Below are 23,028 nucleotides of genomic sequence, written 5' to 3'. Positions count from 1 at the left end.
GGCTAGGAACTGAGTTTTACAATCGCTATCAGATGGGGAAACTGAGGCACAGAGGCAGTAAGTAATTGATGCACAGTGGCACAGCTGGTCATAGAGCCAGGCTACCCGTGTCAGTGATCTAAGTGTTGTTTGCTGCATGGACCCTGGGCCACACTGCCCCGTGGGAGCAAGCGGGGAGTCCGGGGCTCGCACTGCAGCGAGTGCCTGGGAAGAAATCCCCAGCAGCCAAGTGCTGAGCTGTGTCTTTCAGGGATGGTAAGGAGTTTCCCAATCAGAGAAGGGGTGGTGGTGCTCTAAACAGGGAGAAGAGCACATGGAAAGGTACAAAGGGATAATGTTTGCCGTTTCATCAGTACAGGGCTATGGAGGGCTTTTTGGGGGTAGGTTGGGGTGGGGAGAGGCTTTTTAAAAAGAAGATGATCATTATCAACACTGTGTTTTAAAACAAGATCACCCTGGAGAAATTGTGTGATCTATTTTCAGCTCTTTTAATCATGCACATAGAAGCGAATTCAACCCCATTGTTCTTGGGGAAGACAGGAAAGTGATGCTTCAGAAGATGCCAAGTGCTCCGCTATTCTCTTCTCACAAGACTCTGCTCCGTATATTATGTTTTCATTAGTGGGACGCCTCCTCCCCGAATCTGGATTTAGCCCACTCTGTGCTTATACATTACAAAATGATCTTACAAATGTGCTGAGCAGATATTTGCAAAGATGGTAGAACTGAGGGAGAGATCTGGGGGTTCGATCCCTTCTCCACCTGTAACTGGATGGAGAGCGGGAAAGGGGCCTGGGCGGCTCAGCTTGGATGAGGCTGAGCTGTCTGTCCCTCAAGTGAGGGGAATCAAGAAAACTGACCTGAACTTGGGGAGATCTTTAGCACAAGAAAGTAGGTGGAGGTTTTCATATATCGGGATAGTTTAAGAAAACCTTGTCATTCTGTTATATTTTCCTTTAACATTTATTGAATTTCAACTCTGCCAGTTAGCATGCTAAACCTTGTTCACTGAAAATGAACAAGGCACATTTTGGGAACTTTGGCAACTTTGCTTAAAAAAAAAAAAAAAAGCAACCTCTTAGCTCTGTTCTTCATGCCACTGATTTGGTAGTTATGGGTAAGGCTAAGAAGCATCCTAAATATTGCTTATTGAAAACCACCACAATAGGTGATGGGTTGGGGGAATGCTCTGGCTGTCCAGTGGTTAGGACTCGGAGTTTTCTCTGCTGTGGGCCCGGGGTTCAATCCCTGGTTGGGGAACTAAGATCCCACAAGCTGCATGGTACAGCCAAAAAAAAAAAAAGTGGGAATCCCAAAGAATTTAAGAATTAAAAACAAATGATGATGAGAAAGGGGTACCATGACTCAATTTCTGTCTTAAAAAAAATATGTACCCTGGGCATGTCTGTCGGGTAGACACAGTGCTTTCCAGACCCAACTTCTCCTCCTAGATGGAGCTGACCTGCCTACAGCCCCTCGCTCAGGGAAGCTGCCCTGCACTGGTTAGGGCAGTGTTGACCAGGATTGAATAAAAAGGATCAGAGGTTCTGATCCCAGGGCCAGCCATCCACAGACAGGATCATGAGGTGGCCTAAAATGATGGTTCTGGCCAATATGGAGTATGGTTGTTACTAAGCCAGCCAGATGGGCTCCTTCCAAGTTTAAGTATACAGGGTTGAGACAAAGTTGGCTCGTTGGTAGGGAGAGGAGGCAGGGACAGCAGTAGCAAGAGCATGCAGACCATAAGAACCGGGCAGACAGGGGCTTCCCTGGTGGCGCAGTGGTTAAGAATCCGCCTGCCAATGCAGGGGACACGAGTTCAAGCCCTGGTCCAGGAAGATCCCACATGCCGCGGAGTAACTAAGCCCGTGCACCACAACTACTGAGCCTGCGCTCTACAGCCTGCGAGCCACAACTACTGAGCCCTCACGCCACACCTACTGAAGCCCGCATGCCTAGAGCCCATGCTCCACAACAAGAGAAGCCACTGCAATGAGTAGCCCATGCACTGCAACGAAGAGTAGCCCCCTCTCGCCGCAACTAGAGAAAGTCCACGCGCGGCAACAAAGACCCAATGCAGGAAAGAAGGGAGGGAAGGAAGGAAGGAAGAAAGAAGGACCAGGCAGAGGAGCTGGCTCCTAGAAGGGCCTCTGATCCAGGTCAAGTCCATGTGGACTTATCACAAATCCTTTTTCCCTTAAGGGGGTTTGAGTGAGTGAGTCTTTGCTTCTGAAGTAACTAGTGCCTAGAAACCATCCCAGGAGTAGTGCAGAAGATGGATTGGCAGAAAGGCAGATTTTTGGCAACTCTGCATTTGATTAAATATTTTATTGCTCTCCTTTCAAATTATTAGTCCAATTGTTTTACATTAGATGCTGTCACTCGTCATTTTCCTCAGGCATTTTCTTTTCACTTTGTACTCCAGAATGGCTGACATTGTGTTCCTTAAACTTTGCATCTAATGGGTCCTCTATAAATGTTACATCTAGAAAGCATGGTGTGCTTAAAGACAACAGTCTACTCATAAGCTTTTTGACCAACAGGAAATTCAGGTTTCATAAACATAGTAGAACTCGTTTGGAGAATTAAGATGATTAAATGTTTGTAAACACTTAGCATTGTTTCTGAATGTTAATTGAAGTCTTTGTTGAGGGCCTGCCATGTATAGGCTCAATGTTCTGCTCACTCCTTTTTTTTTAAGTCAATAAATTTTTATTTGAGGAATTTCACATGCTATGATTCCTTCCACTGCCAATCCTCCAAAGTTTGATTCTTAATCTTCCCGATAGCCCTTTTAAAAAGAACTTCTGCTCAAGCCACTGTTGTCGAGTCACTTAGTCCACAATTCTTTTAGATGAGTTTCTTTGATCTATACTTAAATGTGGACATACTTCAAAAATTACCCACCTGTAATCTTTGGAAAGCAATTTCTTCAAGCAATTTACTTTTTTTTTTTACAAATTTATTTTATTTTATTTATTTATTTAATTTATTTTTGGCTGCGTTGGGTCTTCATTGCTGCGCGCGGGCTTTCTCTAGTTGTGGTGAGCGGGGGCTACTCTTCATTGCAGTGCCCGGGCTTCTCATTGCGGTGGCTTCTCTTGTTGCGGAGCGCGGGCTCTAGGCGGGTGGGCTTCAGTAGTTGTGGCGCGTGGGCTTCAGTAGCTGTGGCTCGTGGGCTTTAGAGCGCAGGCTCAGTAGTTGTGGCGCACGGGCTTAGTTACTCCGCGACATGTGGGATCTTCCCGGACCAGGGCTCGAACCCGTGTCCCCTGCATTGGCAGGCGGATCCTTAACCACTACGCCACCAGGGAAGCCCCAAGCAATTTACTTTAAGGCCCTAGAAGTTAAATTGTAGGAAGTACATTGCTATTTTGGGAAATGATCTAAAATATATTATTCCTTAATCGTTTCTAATACTGAAAAGTCTTGTTATACCCAATTTTCACTCATGAGCCTAGCAAAAACTGTCTCAGGTCTCATTGGCACCACTGCAATAAAATTACTGCGATGGAAGCATAACCTGTGTCTCCACGTAGCCACTCTGCTCACGCCTTGTATCTCATTTACTCCTCACAGCAAACTTGTGGAACAAATATGCTCACACCCATTTTACAGATGAGGGAACTACAACTCAACAATATTGAGTGACTTGCCCAAAGTCTCTCAGATAGGATATGGGGAAGTTAGGGCTATGAATTGAATATAGGTGGTGATTTTCCTGTTACACCTGACTTTTAAGTTAAACTGTTCCATCCACAGCTTTCAAAGGGACAGTTTAGCATGCTAATTAACCTTTACTCCACCCATCCTCCACAATCCCTAAATAGACCCAGAAAGGGCACCTAACCCAAAGGGACCAATTCATAGTGTGATCAGGGGCTGATGATGTGGATTAAGATTAAGACTCTGCCCAAACTGAGACAAATGGATCCATAAGCTTTTATCCTTCTTAAGAATGTAAACTAAGAGACAAAGATATTATTGTGAGCCAGTGGTGGACCTTTTCACTAAGAGGTTATGAGGTTGAATTGAGAAAGCCCAGTAAATGCAATGTAAGCAAAGAGGAGCAATGATGAAAGCAGTTAGACTTTCCCAGTCTCATCCCTTTGCAAGATGGATTTAATTTTCCGGCTCTGAAGTCCAAAAGAAGAATATTTGTTGTATCCTTAAACACACACACACACACACACACACACACACATACTACTCTTACTGTATCTCTATAGTGAGTAGATACAAATAGAGACATCTATCTCTCTGCATGTAGTGGACATGAATAGATAATAGATGGGTAAATAGATGATAGATGATTGATGGATGGATGGATAGATAGATAGATGGTAGATAGATAGACAGACTAATGTAAGAATAGAGTAGAACAGACCAGAAATAGTCTTATTGACAAGTCCAAGAATCTCTTGACATTATGCTGTCTTGAAGAAAAATACATCCACTTTTATCACAGGACCTTTATGATACTGGAGGCCTTCCAAACTTGCGCACAATTAATTTCCAACTCTTACTCATTTGAAGCAATAGAGTCAACATTTCCTTCCTACTCCAACTTTTTAAAAATTGTTAGAATCTGTCTTAGTCCATTCGGGCTGCTGTGACAGAAATACCATAGACTGAGTACCTTATAAACAACAGAAATTTGTTCTCACGGTTCAGGAGGCTGGAAGTCCGAGATCAGGGTGCCTTTTCCACGTCGTAGACTGCTGACTTCTTGCTATTTCCTCACATGGCAGAGAGCAGAGGACAAGCTCTTTTGTGACTCTTTTACGAGAACTAATCCCATTCATGAGGGCTCCACCCTCATGACTTTGTCTAATCCCAATCACCTGCCAAAAGCCCTGCCTCCTAATAGCATCCCAGCAGCGTAGGGTTTCAACGTATGAATTTAGGGGGACACTGACATTCAATCCGTAACAGATTGTGTTGCATATGATACATGGTACCAGACAGTGGACTTGCTACTGGCTGGGGGAGAGTTAGGAACCCGGAAGACCCAAAGGGGCATTAATGAAAGGACGTTTACATTCTAAATTAAAATACAGAGAGACAGGGTCAACCTTTCACCCTATACTTGTCCCCAGCAGGTCCTGGGGACAATTTTGGTCATCAGGCCTTGACAGATCCACAGCTCTGGGAACACCAATTCCATATTTGCTCCTGTAACCAAATCGGCCTCTTGGTCTTCTTTGCCCAAATCAGATTAGATCCCTAGGGCTGCTCTGAATAGCTGCACAAGTAGTAGGTTGAGCCACATAACGTGGTCACTATTTGACTATTCTTGACCTACGTAAACAGCAGTTCCACGTAGTTCAACCCAATACTTACTGACAGAAATATACTTCCAGTGTTTCTCAACAGGGACAATATTAACATTTGGGGCAGGACTGTCCCGTGTATTACAAGATATTTAGCATTCCTGGCCTCCAGTCACCAAACACCTGTAGCACCACCCTCCCCTAAGAGTCATGGTGACAACCAAAAAGCAAAAACTATCTTCCTGACACACATTTTCAGGTATCCTCTGAGTGGGGCTGTAACATTCCATAATGAGTTTATATAGAATTGTAAGTAACTGCCTTGAGATTTTCATATATCACCAGCAAGTAAAAGAGAGAGAGAGAGAGAGATGACAGATGGTAAAGTGATTTTCCAAAAGCAGAGGACACAATATCAGAACCAGAAACCATCAGATTCAGATTGCTTTGCAATTAAACCACCAAAAAATCAGCCCATGTTTCCAAAATTCATGTATAGATTTGGAGGAGTGTCAAGTGTTCAACCTACATAGTACCTAGCACAAAATAGGCGCTCAATAAATGTGTGGGACAATTGGAAGGATATCTAATCTGATTGGGTTTAAATATACTGATCACTGATTAGCACTGTCTTATAGCTAATTGTATACCTGTCTCTCACTCAAGACTGAAGCTGCTATAGCTAGCGATCATAACTGATTTACCTTTCTCTCCCGCAGTGGTTTTGTAAATAGCAGGGAATATCTTGAACACAGTAAAGGTCAAAATCAGTGGAATATGATGAAAGGTATAACTGGACACACTATCTAGTAAAGCGTTGGCCCCCTGGCTCCTGGCTGTCTTTCAGAATCAACTTGGGGAGGGAGGATTGTTAAAAACCTCAGATTCCCAAGACTCACCCCAGAGTCTCTGAAATCAGAATCTTGGGACTGAATTAGCAGCATTTGTATTTTTATCAGTCTCCCCAGCTGGCTCCAATATGCCTGCCTGGGGCCAATTTTGAAGACCTGGGTTTATAGAACCAACATCTACAGCAGTGTTTCTCATACTTGCAAGATGACAGAATTTGTTATACAAATGTCCAGGTCCCTGCCTTGGAGACCCTGATCAGAAAGTCTGGGGTGGGTCCCAGGAGTCTGTGTTTTTAATAAGCATCCCAGGTGATTCTTATAACCAATCAGCATTACTAGTTAAAGGAAGGCCTGCTGAACCTAGTCCCCAGGCTGAAGGATAGATGCCCACTTGAGGTTTTGTGGTTGGTTGCTACGCAGCGTATTATAGCAGGAGCTGTTGGAGGATGTGCTTACCAAAAGGTTAAGTAAACTAAGAAAGAGGAAGACTTGGCCTACAAGAAGAAATATAACCAACCTAGGAGAGAGGTATCCTTAAGAAGACGTAACAAGAGACCCCAGGATGATAGCTGTTCACTATGTGCAGAGGACAACCAGTCCAGAGCAGGTGAAAAGCTCCCAGGCAAGACTTCTTCAAGAAGGTGAAATTGATGGCGCCGATGCACGTCAGTATCTTGAGTGGAGAGGAAGCAGCTGCATAGCACAGGGAGATCAGCTCGGTGCTCTGTGACCACCTAGAGGGGTGGGACAGGGAGGGTGGGAGGGAGACGTAGGAGGGAGGAGATATGGGGATGTGTGTATACGTATAGCTGATTCACTTTGTTGTACAGCAGAAACTAATACACCATTGTAAAGCAATTATACTCCAATAAAGATGTTAAAAAAAAAAAGGGATTTAGATACTTAGAAGGTTTTTATTTAATCCTTCTATTGGAAGAACAGTACCTCTTTTTTTTTAACATCTTTATTGGAGTATAATTGCTTTACATTGCTGTGTTAGTTTCTGCTGTACAACAAAGTGAATCAGCTGTATGCATACATAACACCGTATCCCCTCCCTCCTGCGTCTCCCTCCCACCCTCCCTATCCCACCCCTCTAGGTGGTCACAAAGCACCGAGCTGATCTCCCTGTGCTATGCGGCTGCTTCCCACTAGCTATCTATTTTACATTTGGTAATGTATGTATGTCCATGCCACTCTCTCACTTCGTCCCAGCTTGCCCTTCGCCCTCCCTGTGTCCTCAAGTCCATTCTCTATGTCTGCGTCTTTATTCCCGTCCTGCCCCTAGGTTCTTCATGACCATTTTTTTTTTTTAGATTCCATATATATGTGTTAACATACAGTATTTGTTTTTCTCTTTCTGACTTACTTCACTCTGTATGACAGACTCTAGGTCCATCCACCTCACTACAAATAACTCAATTTCTTTTCTTTTTATGGCTGAGTAATATTCCATACCTCTTACCAGTACATCTTATCTTCAGTTCAAAACTTCTGTTTTACCTTCTGTGGAACAAATCTCCAGTCTTTTGCCAGAGTAGGGGCAGGTGATATAGGCACCTAGCTGCTGCTTTTTTTTTTTTTTAATTGAAGTATAGTTGATTAGCAATATTATATTAGTTTCAGGTGTGTAGCATAGTGAGTCAATATTTTTATACATTGTGCTCCATTTAAAGTTATTACAGAACAATGGGAATATTTCTCTGTGCTGTATAATATATCTTGTTGCTTATTTATTTCATACATTGTACCTAGCTGCTTCCTAATAGATTTTCAATCAGTCTTTCTTATTTTGTTATACCTACCACCTTCTGCCCTCACTTGCAGAGGAATGTGGTGTAATCAATTACTGATCTTGCCGGGGGCGGGGGAGTTCTATAGAGTAAAACAGGTTGTTCCCATTTTCTTGGTCTGCTAATCCCTTATCACTCACCCATTGTCTATCCAGCCTCCAAAATCTTTTCACCTTTTCTCTATTCTTTCCAACTTTACATGCTTATGACTTAAAAAAAGAAATCTCTTTCCTGTCACTTTAGTGAGGTTTCAGGAGGGAAGGTAGATGGCAGGAGTTCAGTCTGTTATCTTTAGACAGAAACTCTGGTATAGATTGCAATTATGACAAATGTCAAAACTTTTTATTATGGAAAGCTTCAAATGTATACAAAATACAGGAGATGTTAATAAACTCCTCATATTACTCATCACCCAGTTTCAACAATTACCAATTTGTGGTCAACATTGTTTCGTCCATATCCCTTCCTATTTGCTCCTCCTCCTAGATTCTTTTGAAGCAAATCCCTGACATCATATCATTTCGTTTGTAAATCAATCATGGATTTGAAGTGCTTGAGTAACTGCCTCTAGAGAATGAATTTCTGATGAGGGTACTTCAAATGTTAACTAATCCCCTCTAGAGTGTGGGTTCCTAATTAGTGTACTTCAAATGTGAGCAGCCTCTAGGTTATGGATTAAAGTTAATTTATACACACACACATCACACTGTTTTGTTTTAAATTTTTATTGGAGTTTAGTTGATGTACAATGTTGTGTTTGTTTCAGGTATACTACATCACACTGTTAATACTAAAGTATTTTAAAAGTAAATCACCCTACAGACAACCTAACGCTGTGGAACTCAAAGTCTGGAATTCATGGGTTTTGTTATCTGACCAGAGGGGAGATACAGTATTAGAAAATAGAGGTTATTCGTGGAGAAAGATGGAGAACTTGAGATAATGTTGGACACACAACAAGAAATAGAGACAATTGTTTATATATGATTAGGGCCCAGAGAGAGGTCAGGCTAGGTGTTCATATTTAATCGTTGTTCTTACAGAAATGAGAATTGAGAGCTTGAGCACAAGTGGTTTGTTCAAGTGAGAGGGCAGAAGGAGACCAGAATGGCCTGAGCTGGGGATGGGAGAGGAAAAGGTGATACCTGTTTGACAGAAAGGGAGTTGGGTTGTGACACTTTCAATTTGCAATACTTCATCACAGAGAGTGTGGTATACACGTTTGTATATGCTGTACTCTAGGGGCAGGGCTCTTAACCACCTGGTTGTGAGCTCTTTTTTTTTTTGGCTTCACCACACAGCTTGTGGGATTTTAGTTCCCTAATCAGGGATTGAATTTGGGCCCTCAGCAGTGAGAGCAGAGTCCCAACCACTGGACTGGCAGGGAATTCCCTGGTTGTGAACTCTTGAAGAAACCTGTGGGGGAATTCCCTGGAGGTCCAGTCGTTAGGACTCGGTGCTCTCACTGTCCGGGCCCCGGGTTCGATCCCCAGTTGGGGAACTAAGATCCCCAACAAGCCTCTCAGGGTGGCCAAAAAAAAAAAAAAGAAACCTGTGGACTTCCTCTCAGAGTAATGTTTTTAGATGCATAAAATAAAATATATAGGACTATGAAGGAAGACAGTTATGTTGAAATACAGTTATCAAAATATTTTTAATGTGATATAATGAGTTACTCTTTTTCGACACATTAAATAACAAGATCTAGTGGCAGGTCTAATAATTACTGTAACTTTGAAGCGGTAATGAGCGTAAATTATATTTTGAGATATCTGCAACAACTCTAATGTGATATGAAAATAGCTGTGAATTCTATGGGTGACAGAGTCTTAATACTACTATTACTACTGTGTTTTGTTGTATACATTCATAATTGAAAGAAATGCTAATTTTCAGTTAGAGGCAGATGGAAATAAGGGAGTAAATTTTTTTCCCCTAAGTTCACAGACACTCCCCAACCCTGAATTCTATCTACATATATAACTCCTCCCCCAGTGAGACCCTAGACGCCAGGTTAAGACCCCGTGGTGGGTGGTCAGTTGAATTACTTTATTAATTCAACAGCTATTTATTGCGTGTCAATCTGTGCTAGACATGGAGATACAAGGATAACTAAGCTTCAGGGAGCTCACAGTGAAGACGGGGAGACTGACACACAAATAGATGATGGCTATTCAGTATGGCAGGTGCAATGATGGAGGAAAGCCTGGTGTATAAGGAGGGGCAGAGGAGGCCTCTGGAAGCAGTTATGCACGAAATAAGTGAGTGACTTGAGGTCAAAGTGAACTTGGATCCGAGCCTGTGCTCCACAATGGAGGATCTGTAGGCTGAGCTGTGAAAAACCTCAGGATAAGCTGTATCCACCACACGGAGGCCCACATGCCTGTCAAGGCTCTATACCATCCATGCCCACCTCCTTCTCCAGCCCCTTCTTGAGGAACTCTCCCGATCACTCTCTCTTAGTCTCCAAGTCTTAAACACACCATTTTCTTTCCTGCCTCAAGGCCACCCTATGTACTACAGCTTCTTCTCCTCACTCCCAACACCACACACATACACACAGAGCTTATGCCTATTGATCCTTTAGTTCACAACTTAAACATCACTTCTTTGTGACTCTCCCCTATGTGCACAATACAGTATTTAACCAACCCTCTCTTCTTTTAAAAATTTTTTTAATTGAAGTATAGCTGATTTACAATGTTGTGTTAGTTTCAGCAAAGTGATTCAGTTATACATATATGTATATATCTATTCTTTTTAAGATTCTTTGCCCTAATAGGTTATTACAAAATATTGAGTAGAGTTCCCTGTGCTATACAGTAGGTCCTTATTAGTTATCTATTTTATATATAGTAGTGTGTATATGTTAATCCCAGACTCCTAATTTATCCTTTCCCCTCTTTCCCCTTTGGTAACCATAAGTTTGTTTTCTATGTCTGTGGGTTTATTTCTGTTTTACATGTAAGTTTATTTGTATCATTTTTATAGTTTTAGATTCCACATGTAAGCGATAACATGTGATATTTGTCTTTGTCTGGCTTACCTCACTTAATATGATAATCTCTAGGTCCAACCATATTGCTGCAAAAGGCATTATTTCATTCTTTTTTATGGCTGAGTAATATTCCATTGTGTGTGTGTGTATATGTGTTTATTGATTGATATATATATATATATATATATATATATACACCACATCTTCTTTATCCATTCATCTGTTGATGGACATTTAGGTTGCTTCCATGTCTTGGCTATTGTAAATACTGCTGCAATGAACATTGGGGTGCATGCATCTTTTTGAATTATGGTTTTCTCTGGATATATGCCCAGGAGCGGGGTTGATGGATCATATGGTAGTTCTATTTTTAGTCTTTTAAGGAACCTCCATACCGTTCTCCATAGTGGTTGTACCAATTTACCTTCCCACCAACAGTGTAGGAGGGTTCCCTTTTCTCTACACCCTCTCCAGCATTTATTTGCAGACTTTTTGATGATGGCCATTCTGACCAGTGTGAGGTGATACCTCATTGTAGTTTTGGTTTGCATTTCTCTAATAATTAGCAATGTCGAGCATCTAACCAGCCATCTCTGATGGACATTTAAGTTGTCTCTAGTTTTTCATAATTACCAGCAATGCAGTCTCACACACACATACGCACACACACAGCTTCTTATACTTGTACCTACGTCTCTGATAGATCCATTTCTAGAAGTGAAATTGCTAAGACAAATGCACATTTAATGTTTCAATCAATACTACCGATAGCTCTCAAAAAGGTGCCCTAGAGAACCTGCTTTCTCACACTCTTAACAATATTGGATCTTACTAAGCTTTTCAATATTTGTTAATATTTTCATAAGATGGCTGCAGTCTCATTGCTAACTTTGCATATCTTTGATTATTAATGAGATTGAACATTTATCATTCTATTATTTAAGATAAGATGTAATTAGTTTGACATTATAGATAGAAGGATAGAGACCGAAAAAAAAAGAAAATTAAAATTTCTGCTAAAGAATGAAGGAACATCTTAGGAAGGAAAAGCACTTTCTCAACTTTGATATAAATGGCATTCATGCCTAACGCACATCTTGCTGCAAACGGAGCATTTTAAACCATGTTTAAAGTTAACCCATATATAATTGGCTGCTCTGCTTCAGAATTATTACTGGAGATGCTGCGTGATCCTATATTGGTAAATTTTCTGATACATAAGCTTTATAATCATCAAATAATAAGCTTCCCCTTTGTGCACACATCTTGGTTTCTATGCTTTTTGTTTCATTTCGGTTTTTTTTTTTTGGCCACAGCACGTGGCTTGTGGGATCTTAGTTCCCTGACCAGGGATCGAACCTGGGCCCTCAGCAGTAATTTATTGATAGTATTGTATCAATGTCAATTTTCGGATTTTGATCATTGAACTATGGCTGTGTAAGTTAACATTAGGGGGTGCTGGGTGAAGGGTATACATAGACTCCTATTATTTTTGTAACTTTTCTGTAAGTCTAAAATTATTTCAAAAATAAAAACGTTAATTAAAAATAAAATAAGCTTCATCTGAAGCGTGATTTTCATGACACACATTAAAAACCACATCCTCCTGGTCATAGCTATGCTGAGGATTTGAATATTATTCAGAATTTCCCCTAATACTGAACTGCTCTTCACTGAAACCATGTGGTTTCACAGAATGCTGAAACGTTTTAAAAACAATTTGCATTCTCTTTCTCTTCTTTCATCTTTGAGTTTATGGAGCTCCCTGTTGTTCATTCAGAAAATAATTCTTACCAGCTTAAGCTACCAATTAATGTAAAAGAGAAGTAGGAAGGGTCCCTGATCTGAATCTGGGGTTCTCAGCTCTGTCATAAATGAACTATGAAATCACTGGCAAGTTACTCCCTCTGGGCCTCCATTTTCCACACCTATGAAATGAGTGAATTAGTAAAAGATATTTGTCTTTCTCAGTTGGGGAATTCTGTGCTTCATATTCATAATTCCTGACTCCTACTGGCTTGACCTCCACCTCCAAGTTAGGCTAAAAGTTTTGGTGTAGAAGTGACCAAAGACTGTAAATGCCAGTTTGTAGCTCAGTATGTCAAGACATTAACCAAAGTTAATGTATGTGGCAGAGGTAATTGGGTTCTTAATTTTTAATATCTCAGAAAGTTTAATAAAGATCTTAATCTCATTTAAATCTCTTGATTTTACACACTAATGAATAGCAGTGAGTTATATTCACATGGTGAAATTCAATCCATCCAAATCAGAAGCTTCATTTCAGGACCACGTTTCAAATTCCTTTCCCGCAGAAGCATCGTTCGGCAGCCACAAGGATGGCACCCCTGACTCTTTCCTCCCCTTTCTTTTCCTGATCCCTCTTGCTGATGGTATAGGGAATAGACATTGACTCAAAGTCAGACATTGGTGGCCTAAACCACCAATCTCTGGATTATTACAAGCTGACCTAGAGCCTAAAAGAATACTTTTCTTTTTTTTCTTAATTTTATTGAAGTATAGTTGATTTACAATGTTGTATTAATTTCTGCTGTACGGCAAAGTGACTCAGTTATCACAGGATACTGAATATAGTTCCCTGTGCTATACAGGAGGACCTTGTTGTTTATCCATCCTATATGTACTAGTTGGCATCTGCTAATCCCAAACTCCCAATCCTTCCCTCCCCCACCCCCCTTCCCGTTGGCGACCACAAGTCTGTTCTCTGTGTCTGTGAGTCTGTTTCTATTTCGTAGATATGTTCATTTGTTTCGTATTTTAGATTCCACATGTAAGTGATATCATATGGTATTTGTCTTTCTCTTTCTGACTTACCTTGCTTAGAATGATAATCTCTAGGTCCATCCATGTTGCTGCAAATGGCATTATTCCATTCTTTTTAATTGCTGAGTAATACTCCATTATATCTATATCTATCTAACTATATATTTATAGAGAGATATATATACCACATCTTCTTTATCCATTCATCTGTCAATGGACATTTAGGTTGCTTCCATGTCTTGGCTATTGTACATAGTGCTGCCATGAACACTGGGATGCATGCATCTTTTTTTTTTTATAAATTTATTTATGTATTTATTTGGCTGCATTGGGTCTTTGTTGCTGCGCTCAGGCTTTCTCTAGTTGTGGCAAGCAGGGGCTACTCTTCATCATGGTACACAGGCTTCTCTTTGTGGTGGCTTCTCTTGTTGTGGAGCATAGGCTCTAGGTGTGCAGGCTTCAGTAGTTGTGGCGCACGGGCTTAGTTGCTCCGCGGCATGTGGGATCTTCCCAGACCAGGGCTCGAACCCATGTCCCCTGCATTGGCAGGTGGATTCTTAACCACTATGCCACCAGGGAAGTCCCCATGTATCTTTTTGAATTATGGTTTTCTCCAGATATATGTCCAGGAGTGGGATTTCTAGATAAAAGAACAATTTTCTTTTTGCCCATAATGACACTGGAAAAATGACTTCTCTTCTGTTTGTTTCTCACTTACCATCCCTTTAAAAATTCTTTTTTCATTGTGGCCACTTTGACATTTGCCCCACTGACCTTTCTGCCTTTAATTTTTTCCCAAATAGCCCTACTGAATTAGCCCCCCACAACTCTGAGTTATTACATTGTTATTCCACTCTTTAATGATTTTTCATCTAAACATTAACTACCACTTCAAAGTTCCTATGTTTGCGATGATCCCGTTAGAATATATTTTTTTTAAAAATATTTATTTATTTATTTATGGCTGTGTTGGGTCTTCGTTTCTGTGCGAGGGCTTTCTCTAGTTGTGGCAAGTGGGGGCCACTCTTCATCGCAGTGCGCGGGCCTCTCACTATTGCGGCCTCTCTTGTTGCGGAGCACAGGCTCCAGATGCGCAGGCTCAGTAATTGTGGCTCACGGGCCCAGTTGCTCCGCGGCATGTGGGATCTTCCCAGACCAGGGCTTGAACCCGTGTCCCCTGCATTGGCAGGCAGATTCTTAACCACTGCGCCAGCAGGGAAGTCCCCCGTTAGAATATTTTACTGAACCCAAATGAAGAAATTCCTTTTCCCTTTACTCCAGAGTATCCATGTAATTGCCCTCAAATCTCTTCTTGAGGGGCATTGGAAAAAAGAAATACTTGGATTTTGGAGTTGTTGATCTAGGGTTTAAATCCTGGCTGTACCACTTATTTGCAACCTTGGGAAATTTATTAAATTCCTGTAAATGGGAATATTACATACCTTAGAGAATATTCCAAAACTCAGTGATGTAATATGTGTGAAGCACACAGCACCAGGCCAGTCAGCCAAGAGGAACCTACCACCTCAGTGGTGCCTGTGATGATCTCAGCCACGATGCTGATGACAGTAATTACTCATAGACTGGCACGCAGGGAGCAACCACCTCTACTGCCCTCAGCCACCGAGCTACACCCTTCCAGCTTTCCTGCACCTTGGCTAACATGTGCTTCTTCCCGAAATGGTAGGTGGTCCTCTATTTGGCTTGAGAACAGAGCATTCTTTTTTCAAATGGTTGGAGTATCTTCATTACACACATAGACCATAGGACCTAGAATCTAAGGATAGTAGATAGAATTAAGTGTGTAAATGGACAAAGAAAGGATGTTTTTAATGTCATGGTCTCAACTGTGAAGGTATGACAATCCTTCAAAACTATGGCCAGATTCTGCATATCTTCCAGTTATACACCCACTTCCATTCATTCCTTAAAATATCATGAAATGTTGTTACATACAAAGGGATATCTGTAATATAATTTTTATTTATTTATTTATTTTTGGCTGCGTTGGGTCGTTGTTGCTGTGCGCGGGCTTTCTCTAGTTGCAGTGAGTGGGGGCTACTCTTCGTTGCAGTGCGCGGGCTTCTCACTGTGGTGGCTTCTCCTGTTGTGGAACACGGGCTCTAGGCGTGCGGGCTTCAGTAGTTGTGGCACGTGGGCTCAGTAGTTGTGGTTCACGGGCTCTAGAGCGCAGGCTCAGCAGTTGTGGCGCATGGGCTTAGTTGCTCCGTGGCATGTGGGATCTTCCCAGACCAGGGATTGAATCCGTGTCCCCTGCATTGGCAGGCAGATTTTTAACCACTGCGCCACCAGGGAAATCCCTGTAATATAATTTTTAAAGCATGATAATAAAATGATCACCTGTGAACCTACCATCCAACTTGGGAAATAGAATGTTAGTGCCGTTTAGGCTCCTTGGGTGTCCCTTCTCAACGCCACAGCCCTTCTCCCTTGGCTTCCTGAGTTACAGTATTGTGTTTATCATTCCTGTGATCTTTGTTATAATCACATTTATTGCTCTGCAATATATTCAGAATTGTAAATGGGAGTCTATTGCATATATTCTTCTGCAACTTATTTTTCACTCAACGTCTGAAATTCGTCTGTATTGATGTGTATAGCCCTATTTTAATCATTTTTGCTTCTGTTTAGAGTTCCATTGCCTGAATAAACCACAATTTATTTATTAGTTCTCCAGGCAATGGGTACTTTCTCCCCAATTTTTACTACTTTGAACATTTTTGTAAATGCCTCCCAGCACTTATCTGCAAGGGTTTCTTTAGGTATATACTCCAGAAGCATTGTTCACAGTTTATATAAATATACATATATATATATACACACACACACACACACATATGATAGATGTTTATACTATGTATTTACATATAATTATTAAAAGATAACTAAATGTTTCATGTGTTATATATTAATATTTACATACTATATATGTATGTAATATATATTATAAATATATAATTATGTAATTCCAAGAGTGTTTGCCAATTTACACTCCCACCAACCTCAACATATGAGTGATATTGCCTATCTTTTGATTTTTCACCCATCTAAAGAATACACAAATGTTATCTCAATATGGGTTTTTAAAAAAATTTTTTAACTGGAAGGTTCTTTAAATTCTATAGTGCTTTAAAATTTTCAAAAGTTTCACACACAATTTCATGTAATCCCATAATAGCCTTTCCCCCCATCCCTATGTTGCCCCTCCCCCCTTCCCTCTCCCCACTAGTAACCACTAGTTTGTTCTCCGTATCTGTGAGTCTGCTGCTTTTTTGTTTTATTCACTAGTTTGTTGTATTTTTTAGATTCCACATATAAGTGACATCCTACAGCATTTGTCTTTCTCTGACTTATTTCACTTAGCATAATACCCTCTAAGTCCATCCATGTTGCTGCAAATGGCAAAATTTCATTCTTTTTTATGGCTGAGTAGTATTCCATTGTGTATATATACCACATCTTTATCCACTCATCTGTTGATGGACACTTGGGTTGCTTCCATACCTTGGCAATCATAAATAATGCTGCTATGAACATTGGAGTGCATGTATCTTTTCGAATTAGTGTTTTCTCAATATGGTTTTCATTTGCATTTTCCTCACATTCTTTCATATATTAGCCACTTATATTATTTCTTCTATGAAATGCCTGTTTATATATTTTGACCATATTCTTTTGTGTTTTCGTCTACTTGATTTTTAGGAGTTCTTTGTATACTCTACATACTACTCATTTGGTGATTGTATTGAAGCATTTATCTTCATGTTGGACACTTGTCTTTTCACTCTTGGTGGTGTCTTTTTTGATTAAAATTTCTAAATTTTAACATAGCCAAATTTATTTATCTTTTTCTTAGAGATTGTGCTTTGATATTTTAAATCCTTGCCTACATTAGAGCCATAAAGATATTCTTTTGTATTTTCGTTTTAAATATTTATAGTTTTATCTCATTTAAGTATCAAATTCAATTGAATTGGATTTTTTTTTAATATGAGTAGAGAATCCACTTTTTTTCCTTCGTGTGTATAACCAATTGTCCTAACACCATTCATTGAATATCCACTCTTCCCATTGATCTGCAATGCCAACTTTGTCATGTATCAAGTTTCCATATACTAATGGGCCTATTTCTGTGTTCTCTATTCTGTTCCATCAGTCTATTTAACTATCTCTGTGTATAATATCCTGCTAATTATCACAGCTTTATAGTAAGTCTTTTTAAAAAATATTTATTTGGCCACATCGGGTCTTAGTTGCGGCACACGGGTACCTTCGTTACAGCGTGCAGGCTTCTCTCTAGTTGTGGTGCGCGGGCTCCAGAGTGCGCGGGCTCAGTAGTTGTGGAGCGTGGGCTCTAGAGCATGCATGCTCAGTAGTTGCCGCGCAAGGGCTTAGTTGCCCCGTGGCATGTGCGATCTTAGTTCCCCAACTAGGGATCAAACCCACATCCCCTGCATTGGAAGGAGGATTCTTAACCCCTGGACCACCAGGGAAAGTCTTGATAGCTTAAAAGTTAAGGCAAGTTCCTTACCTGACCTTGTCTTCTTTTTCAAGAGTATTTTGATTCTTCTTAGTTATTTGCTTCCCTCTGTTAAGTTTAACTTAAATGTGTGAAGTTCTGTGAAAAACCTTGTTGGGATTTTGAATGAAACTGCATTAAAGCTATATAGATAAATAGCTTACCCATGAACTTCTTATCCATTTGCTTCCTTATTTTTAAAATTTTATTACTGTTTTATTAAAGTTTTAAAATGTTTTCTTCATAAAGATCTTATTCATTTATAGTTTTCAATGGTACTATAAATGGTATCTTATAAATTGTATTTTATCTGTTTGTTGCTGGTATATAGACATGCAACTGCAAACTTGCTAAACTAGCCTATTAATTGTAATTTAGATTCTTTTGTTTTCTACATAATCACAGGCTCTTACTAATGATGATTTGTTTCTTTTTATATTAAGTATCTATCTGTGCGTAATAAATTACATCAAACTTAGTGGCTTAAAAGAACATACACTTATTATCCCCATGTTTCTGTGGCTCACTTAGCTGGGTCCCCTGCTCAGGGCCTCACAAGGCTTCAATTAATGTGTCAGCCAGGCTGTGGTCCTTTTTAGAGCTTAGGACCTTCTTCCAAGATCACATGGCTGCTGGCAGAATTCAGTTATTTGAGGCTGTAGAACTGAGGTCCCCATTTTGTTGCTGTCAACTGGGGGTTGCTCTCAGCTTCTAGTAACTCCCACAGTTCCTTGCCATGTGGCCGATTCACAGGCCTTCTCACATGACAGTTCACTATTTCAAAGCCAGTAGCATACTCATCTAGTCACTAAGAGTCCTACATAACAATGTAATCATAAGAGTGACTAATTCTGTCACTTTTGCCACAGAACATAATCCAGTCAAGGGAATGCCTACACCCATCATCTTTGCCATATTCTACTGACACTTGCTAGAAGCAAGTCTCGGGTTCTGCCTACACTCAAAGAGAGGATGTGATTCATTGGAGATTATCTTTGGGTGGTAAGGTAGTTAGAATTTCCCATTCTAATAGCTTTATATTTCTTCTTCTTGCTACACTGCACCGTCTAGGCCTCCAGTATAATATTGACAATAAATTGTGGTCTTATCATCTTAAAGGAAATGGTTTAATGATTCACCAGAAAGATGTTTGCTATAAGTTTTTTGTCAATGCCATTTACCAGGTTAAAGAAGTTCTACTTGAAGTTTTCTAGTTTCTTTAAATTATAAATGACTGTTGAATTTTATCAAACAATTTTTTCTATATCCTTTGAGGTGATATATATATTTTTTTCTCCATTGTCAAGCCACTCTTGCATTCCTGGAATAAACTAGATTATCAACTTTTCTTTCCTATTTATTGCTGGATTTTGTTTGCTATTTTGGATCTTTCAAATGTGTCATGATTGAGATTAATCTTTGTTATTCTAATCTCTTGAAACTGAGTTGGATTTTTTTCCTTCTTTTTCAATGCTTTGGAATAATTTGTAGGATTATTTGCTTTCTGAATATTTTAAACTCTCCTGAGAAATGGTCTGAGCTTATTGTTTTCTTTCTGGGAAGATTTTAAAAATAGAGATCCTATTTCTTTAACAAACAGTTATTAAATTATCATTTTTCTTTTAAACTACCCAAAGAGAGCCTCTGGCCCATTTCTTCTTTTCTCTTCTGGAAATCTGATTATACAAATGTTACTTTCTTATACTCATCTTTACCTCTCTTTCATATTTCTTTTCTCTTTGATTCTCTCTGCTGCATGTGGAGAATTTCTTTAGATCTATTTTCCAGTGTCTAATCTGTTGTTAAATTAAACTAGAACTAGATCCCACAGGCCACAATTAAGACCTGGCACAGCCCAATAAATAATATTTAAAAATAAATAAATAAAAATTAAAAAAAATAAACCCCTTCACTAATTTTTTTTTTCAGATCTGTTAGGTCACTTTTTTTTTTTTTTAACTTTTGAGTTTTTATTTATTTATTTACTTATTTATTTATGGCTGTGTTGGGTCTTCGTTTCTGTGCGAGGGCTTTCTCTAGTTGCGGCAAGTGGAGGCTACTCCTCATCGCGGTGTGCAGGCCTCCCACTATCACGGCCTCTCCTGTTGCGGAGCACAGGCTCCAGACGTGCAGGCTCAGCAGTTGTGGCTCACGGACCCAGTTGCTCCGTGGCATGTGGGATCCTCCCAGAGCAGGGCTCGAACCCGTGTCCCCTGCCTTGGCAGGCAGACTCTCAACCACTGCGCCACCAGGGAAGCCCTGTTAGGTCACTTTTATAGTCTCCTGCTCTATACTTCATTCTAAGTTACACATATTTTTAGATTCTGAATATGATACGCCCAATATTTAAACGCTCTGTGAGTCTGATTCTGTTGTCTGTTGCTTCTGCTGGTGTACATTCATGGTGCTTTCTTTCCTTATGTGTTTTGCAATTTGAAGACTGGGTTTATGCTGAGTTCCTTCACATACAGTTTTTGTTTGCTCGTGCCAGAGCCTGAACACTATTAACCTGAGGCCACTGTAAACTAAATTCTCAATTTAAGGTGGTTTTTTTTTTTTTTTAAAGAATCCTCAGTCCTTTCAGTTGTATGAATCTGAATCACGTTGCTATACACTGTAATAGAAATTAGTTCTGGGCTTCCCTGGTGGTGCAGCGGTTAAGAATCCACCTGCCAATGCAGGGGACAAGGGTTCGAGCCCTGGTCCAGGAAGATCCCACATGCTGCGGAGCAACTAAGCCCATGTGCCACAGCTACTGAGCTCGTGCACTACAACTACTGAAGCCTGCACGCCTAGAACCTGTGCTCCGCAACAAGAGAGGCCACCACAATGAGAAGCCCGTGCATCGCAACGAAAAGTAGCCCCCGCTCGCCACAAATAGAGAAAGCCCAGGCGCAGCAACGAAGACCCAACGCAGCCAAAAATAACAAACAAATAAAATAAATAAATAAATAAAAATTAAAATTAAAAAAAAAAAGGAAATTAGTTCTGATTTTGGCATGATGACCTAAAATTCTATAAGTGATTAGTATAAGCCCTTTATTTCTATAAGGTTACTTCACTATAGTGACCCAGACTTAGGTAAGGGTAGTTAATTTAGTGTGAAAATATAAATATGTATATATGCAAATATAGAAACTACATGTATATGTAAATATAGTCTATGCATATAAATTTGTCTGTAAATCCTCTCAACTGTTATAGTCCTCTGATGACATCACATGTATGGCGACTTATATTTCAAAGAAGTATGGTCACTGAATGAAAAGAAAAAGTTACAGGAAGTTGTCTTAAACTTATTAGTAATTCTAAGATACTCTTTTTGTTTAGAATTACTAGTTGAATCCATAAAAGCTGGTAACTTTTTTCCATGCAGGAATATTTTTCAGTTACCACTATATATACTTTTAAACAATTTAATATTTATACCATTCAAATCAGATGCAATAATGAACACAATACAGGAAAACTTCTAGTAAAATTATTTAATTATGATACGAATCTCCAACAGCTTGAAGTAAAAATTTCCATGATCTTCAATTGAACTGTATGCCACTTTCTTTCAGAATGTCCCGTTTTTCATTAAAATAATTCCTAAACCACTCTATATGTTCAACCTTCTGTTTAACACTCAGATATGGGTTTTTGGAAAGGCCACAGGTCACCAACTCCATGAAGTGGCGAATTGGTCCTTGTTTTGGAAAATCCTCCAGGTATTTATCCAGAAATATATGTTCATGAAATTCTGAACCATCATCATCAAAACCTAGGAAATGAGACAAAATACGTTACAATTTTGAATGTAAAACCTACACGATAAAATTAACATTAATGATGTAGTACAGCATTACAGTAAAGGCATGAACATTGGAGTAAAACAGAGGTTTGCTCACCAATTTAACAACCATGTGATTGGGCAAATTAACTTCACTGAGCAACAGTTTCCTCAGGCATAAAATGAGTATTAAGACAGCACCTTCTTCATGGGGTTTTATAAAGTTAAATAGACATAAATCTTATAAAGCTCCTTTACAATGCTTAGCATACTACAAATATTCAAAATGTAGCAGCAATTACTACTAATGGATATTTTAATATCTAAAGAAACCACTAAGAAAACTATACAAACTACACTAAAAAAATACATAAAGCAAAATAAGATGGAATCCTAAGATATATTCAAGCAGCTCACAGGAAGCCAAGAAAAGACAGAGGAGTGAGAAACAGAGAAAATGAACATAAAACAAATAACAAAATGAGACTTAAATCCTAACAAATCAATAATTACTTTAAATGTAAATGTCTAAATATACCATCAAAAGAAAAACACGATCCAACTATATGCTATATACAAGAAACTCACTTCAAATATTTACCTATAACATAGGTAGGTTGAAAGTAAAAGGATGAAGGCGGACATATCTTGCTACCATTAATTTTTAAAAAAAGAATGCATGAGTGGCTATAGGAATATCAGACAAAGTAGACTTCAGAGCAAAGAAAACTACTAGAGAGAAAGAGGAACACTACATAATAAAAGGGTCAACCCACCAAGAAGACAAAGCAATCTTAATTATGTATGCACCAAACAAAAGAGTTTCTAAATACATGAAAGAAAAGTTGATCGAAATAAAGTAGAAATTTAAAAATCCACAATTACAGTTGGAGGTTTCAATACCCCACTGTCAACAATTGCGAGAACTACCAAGTAGAAAATTAGCAAAGACATAGAAGAACTGAACAACATCAACCAACAGGATCACACTGACATCTACGGAACACTCTACCA

General features: G+C 39.6%; 1 protein-coding gene, 1 long non-coding RNA gene and 1 other non-coding gene across 7 annotated transcripts in view; 1 reads left to right on the top strand and 2 right to left on the bottom strand.

The window, feature by feature from the left end:
* LOC102998410 (uncharacterized) overlaps window positions 1–23,028 on the top strand; it is a 58,069-nt gene that overhangs the window by 15,755 nt on the left and 19,286 nt on the right. The window lies entirely within an intron of this gene.
* LOC114235486 (small nucleolar RNA SNORA1) lies at window positions 3,466–3,549 on the bottom strand. Its single transcript, XR_003621649.1, has one exon. It is a non-coding gene; the product is annotated as a small nucleolar RNA SNORA1 (small nucleolar RNA).
* Window positions 21,716–23,028, bottom strand: part of MRPS31 (mitochondrial ribosomal protein S31) — a 29,938-nt gene continuing 28,625 nt past the window's right edge. For all 4 annotated transcript variants that reach the window (XM_007193680.3, XM_007193678.3, XM_057533213.1 and 1 more), the window contains one exon: window positions 21,716–22,005. In XM_007193680.3, coding sequence (XP_007193742.2) covers window positions 21,776–22,005 — 230 coding nt within the window. In that variant the 3' untranslated portion in view covers window positions 21,716–21,775. The remainder of the gene's footprint in view (window positions 22,006–23,028) is intronic.

The sequence above is a fragment of the Balaenoptera acutorostrata genome, chromosome 18, assembly GCF_949987535.1.
Source record: "Balaenoptera acutorostrata chromosome 18, mBalAcu1.1, whole genome shotgun sequence".
Taxonomy (NCBI): domain Eukaryota; kingdom Metazoa; phylum Chordata; class Mammalia; order Artiodactyla; family Balaenopteridae; genus Balaenoptera; species Balaenoptera acutorostrata.
The sequence above is the reverse complement of the archived record's forward strand: the minus strand, read 5'-3'. Positions and strand labels throughout refer to the sequence as shown.